At 58.1% G+C, this 3976-nt stretch overlaps 1 protein-coding gene across 1 annotated transcript in view; it reads right to left on the minus strand.

Moving 5' to 3' along the window:
* ISM2 (isthmin 2) overlaps positions 1 to 3776 on the minus strand; it is a 3963-nt gene extending 187 nt beyond the window's left edge. Inside the window, exons 1-6 of the mRNA XM_009887054.1 lie at positions 3740 to 3776; positions 3207 to 3508; positions 2377 to 2728; positions 1386 to 1526; positions 784 to 861; positions 7 to 244 (exon numbers count right to left, since the gene is read on the minus strand). Of these exons, the coding sequence (XP_009885356.1) occupies positions 7 to 244; positions 784 to 861; positions 1386 to 1526; positions 2377 to 2728; positions 3207 to 3508; positions 3740 to 3776 (1148 nt within the window). The remainder of the gene's footprint in view (positions 1 to 6; positions 245 to 783; positions 862 to 1385; positions 1527 to 2376; positions 2729 to 3206; positions 3509 to 3739) is intronic.
* Positions 3777 to 3976: the final 200 nt, after the last annotated feature.

Raw genomic sequence — 3976 nt, forward strand, 5'->3', positions numbered from 1 at the left:
GGTAGCATGGAGCGCAGGCAGAGGCGTGCCGTCGGCTTGTAGATGCCCAGGCGCTCCTTGGGGCCACTAGCGTCCCGCCATCGGAAGCTCTTGCCCTGCCGCTCATCCCGCAGGTTGACAGCACTGTAGACAGCCTCCAGCGGGTAGGAGCAGGGGCAGCTGGGCAGGTCCGTCAGCACCTTGCTCAGGTACTTGGTGAGGAAGTCGCTCTTGCAGTTCAGCCACTTCTCACAGCTGTCCACCTCTGGAAGGGGGGAGGGCACCAAAAGGGTGAGGGCACACGCAGCCCGCACCCTGCACCCCGCTTTACCCAGCTGCCATTTGCCCACAGCCTTGCCAGCACCACCAGTGGAGCCTGCAACCGCCAGGCAGGAGCAGCCAGGCTGCTGGGATGAGCTGCAGCCAAGCTCCGACCCCGAAGCAGAGACAGAGGGGAAGAGTTTTGTGCTGGGGCAGAGCTGTCCCTCACAAGGGGTCTGCCCGGGGCACCCATCGCTACAGGGTCTGGGCTGGCAGCACCCTGTCATGGGAGAAGGCATGTGGCAGGCTGGCCTCAGCCACCGCACCGTAAAGCAGGACTGTGTTGTACCGGGTCTGTGGGAGGAACCAGGTTTCCCAGCATGACTTTTGAAGCCTGCACGTGGGCAGTGGTTTGGGTGACTTAGGTCTGGACACTAGATGTGGGAGCCCTCAGCAGAGCCCTCCCCACCAGCCAGCTACACCCCCCGTGGGGTCTGGCACCAAAGCCCCCAGAGCAAGGCAGAGGCAGAGGCAGAGGCTGACCTGAGTTGAACAGCTCTGTGGTGTTGTCACTTTTGAAAGGCGTCTCCTCTGTGGGGAAGACCATTTCCCCCTCTGCTCCTTGAGAGGGGAAAAAAAAAAGAACAACCAAAGAGCCAGGCTGAACACCAGGAGGAGCAGTGGGCTTTTCCCCTCCATAAGGGCACCAGACACCACCTATCTTCCACCCCCTCTCCCGCCACTGCTTTGGTGGCACAGCCCTGTGCCCAAAAGGGATGGCCAGCAGCAAGACATGCAGGACAGACCCACCCAAGGCTGTAGGTTATGCAAATCCCAGTGGATGGAAACGGCTCTAAATACACCTCAGGAGAAGATTTCGAGCTACCAGTGTGAGAGAGGTGCAAGGAGTCGCACACTAAGCTAGACAACAGCTCTACCACCCTTGGGCACCGTGGAACTGCCTGGGGAGCCATGAAGCCCCATCAGAGCTTCTTTGTGGAAACAAATCCCCGTGGTCATTAGCCCGGATCACATTAAGCATAACTAGTTCTTGAAGCACAAGCAATGCTAAACCCACAGCAGCAGGGGACCAGCCCATGTCGGGGCCGGACAGTGCCCAAGCACTGGTATGACTGAGGGCTCACCAGGGCAGCGCGGCAGGTCGCAGGTCCTCGACTCCGTTGCTGTGCAGGCATAGCCACAGGACCGGGTCCTCTTCTGGTTGCCACTGCCACAGGTGATGCTGCAAGGGGACCATGGGCTCCACTCCTCCTCATCTTCATAGTCTGCACGGCAGGGAAGAGGCAGAGGGTGGTGGACCTCAGCAAACCCACAGCAGGAGGGGAGCCAGCAGCCATCTGGGACCTCCCTCAGCTCTGCCCTGTCCCTGGGACATCATTTACAGGGATGCAGTGCCAGAGCTGACCAGGGCATATGGAGGTGTCCAGCCACATGATGCCAAGGGCCAACCCTGTTCTCACTGGCCACCCCAGTGAAGCAGTCCCCAAGCCAAGGGTCTCATTCTCACAGCTTTGCTCGTGGTCGTACTGACCTAGACAGGCATTGCTGCCCATCCCCATCCTCACCAAACCTGCTCGATGCACTGGCCATGATGCTGAAGCAGCATGCATTAGCAAAGGTTGACTAGTTTTAGGCTTGTGGCTGGGAAGCTGCAGGAGGGAGCTGCTGCGGTGCCCTGGCCTGTCTGCCCACTGGCACCTGCCATCTAGCCCTCTGCAGCTCCTCTCCTAGGGGGTGCCCAGGTCTGTGGCAAAGGCTTTTGGGACTGGTGTCACCACAGTGACCTGAGCTGACGGCAGCAGCACTTGCCATTAAACATTTACACCTTATTTCTCTTCTAAGCATGCCTTCACTAGAGTCCATGCTCCAGTCTGATGACATGCAAGGGCAATTCCCGCTGGGACACTGGTGTGTCTGACCACTGGTAGCCCCAGCTAGGTGCTAGCCTTGCTCCTTGGCACGCTTGCTTATTTTTTAAGTAGGAGCTGAGCACCACCGTGCTGTAATCCCCAGTGCAGGGCTGTTTCCCCTGCAGTGAGACAGGGCTGTGGGTCAGGCAGGGCAGGGGAGGGCAGTGCTGGTCCGCAGGGCAGCTGCGTGCAGCCAAGGACTCACCGTAATTATATTTTTCCTTAAAGATCCAGTTCTTCTGCCCAGGCCACTGCTGATCCCAGTCACTTCCCACTCCACTGAGCATGGATGACTCCTCCTCATACTCTGCTGTGTAATCTTCCTCCTCATCATCCTCCTCTTCCTCCTCCCTGTCCCCTACATCCAGATTGTCTTCCTCTTCCTCCTCCTCCTCCTCCTCCTCCTCAGCATGGTCGGTGTATTCCCAGAAGAGGGGCCAGAAGAGGTCCTTGTGGGACAACCACTCAGAGGATGTCAGGGACCAGTCATTGCTTGTCTCCTTCAACAAGTCCATCTCCATCTCAGCCTGAGGGTCATCCACCACTTCGATGGTCACCTGGAGGGCAGATATGAAGCCAGATACGAGGCACAGCTCTGTGACAGACCTACCAGCCCTTGCACTGGTTCCCAGCCCAAGAGACCAGAGATGCTTTGAGCTACACACGAGGAGCGCAAGAGGTCTCGCCTCATCTGGAGGGACTGAGCAGGGGCAAAGCAGGAGGTACAGAGGGGCTGGTGGTCACCCACAGGGTCCAACATCACCCTCAGAAATTGAGAGTTTACCCCTGTAGGAGCATTTGCTCCTGCTCTACGGAGAGGGGCTGGGGCAGGGAAAAGGCCATGAGCAAATTCCTCTGGCAAGGAGTTTGTGTGTGCCAGCTATTTGCATCTGGTAGTTACCAAGAAGACAGAGGGCAGTGGCTACATGGACTCCGCTCACGAGATCCTTCCTCTTAGGGAATCAAATACGGCTGGGGAGCACATGCGGTGCTCACCCACATCCCCCCCATGGCCCACCCAGATCTGGTCCCCACCTGGATGTTGGGGTTCTGAGCGCTCAGGTCCACGTTGGCCAGCCCTGGCAAGCTCTGCAGGTCCAGCACGAAGGGCAGGCTCTCCTCCCGGCCAGCGCTGCTGGGCTGGGGCACCGCTGGGCTCCTGGCAGCCTGCTGAGCCACCCCACGGCGCCTGTGCCGCCGCGGGCCAGCCTGCCCACTGCGCCTCAGCCCCCGCGCCTTGCCTGATGGCGGCAGCTCCTCACCCCTGGCCGAACGGGGGTCGGACGAGGCAGAGACCTGGAGAGGGAAGAAGTGGTGAGGACATCTCCTGAGGGTGACTGTGCAGGGAGCAAAACTGCTGCTCAGCAAAGGGAAGTGTGGTCTCCTGCACCAAATGGTTCCCCCACCCCACCTTATTGCAGCATCAGGGCAGCAATTAACATGTTAATAATTAATACCCAGTGGCCTGTGCTGTGCCAGGGTTCGGACCCACTGCACCTGAACAACCTAGAGGTCTACTCAGGCTGGTGCTTCCCATCTCCATGACCACCCTCTCTACACCCCTCTACTGTCCCATTCCACTTCTCGCTCTCCTGTTTTGGCCATCGCTTGGTCCCTGGAGATGGGTAACAGCAAGGGCTGCTTCTGGTCACAGAGTTACCAGAGCTTACCTTTAACAGTTTTATATACTTATATAAAAAGTTTATAACAAGGGCTTTATGACGAGGGGGAAAACCTCACCTGAATAAATTGTTCTGTGGTGTTGGGATTAGGGCTTCAAGTCGGGATTCAAGCAACACAGGTTT

Source organism: Charadrius vociferus, unplaced genomic scaffold (assembly GCF_000708025.1).
Source record: "Charadrius vociferus isolate BGI_N301 unplaced genomic scaffold, ASM70802v2 scaffold14, whole genome shotgun sequence".
Classification (NCBI taxonomy): Eukaryota; Metazoa; Chordata; class Aves; order Charadriiformes; family Charadriidae; genus Charadrius; species Charadrius vociferus.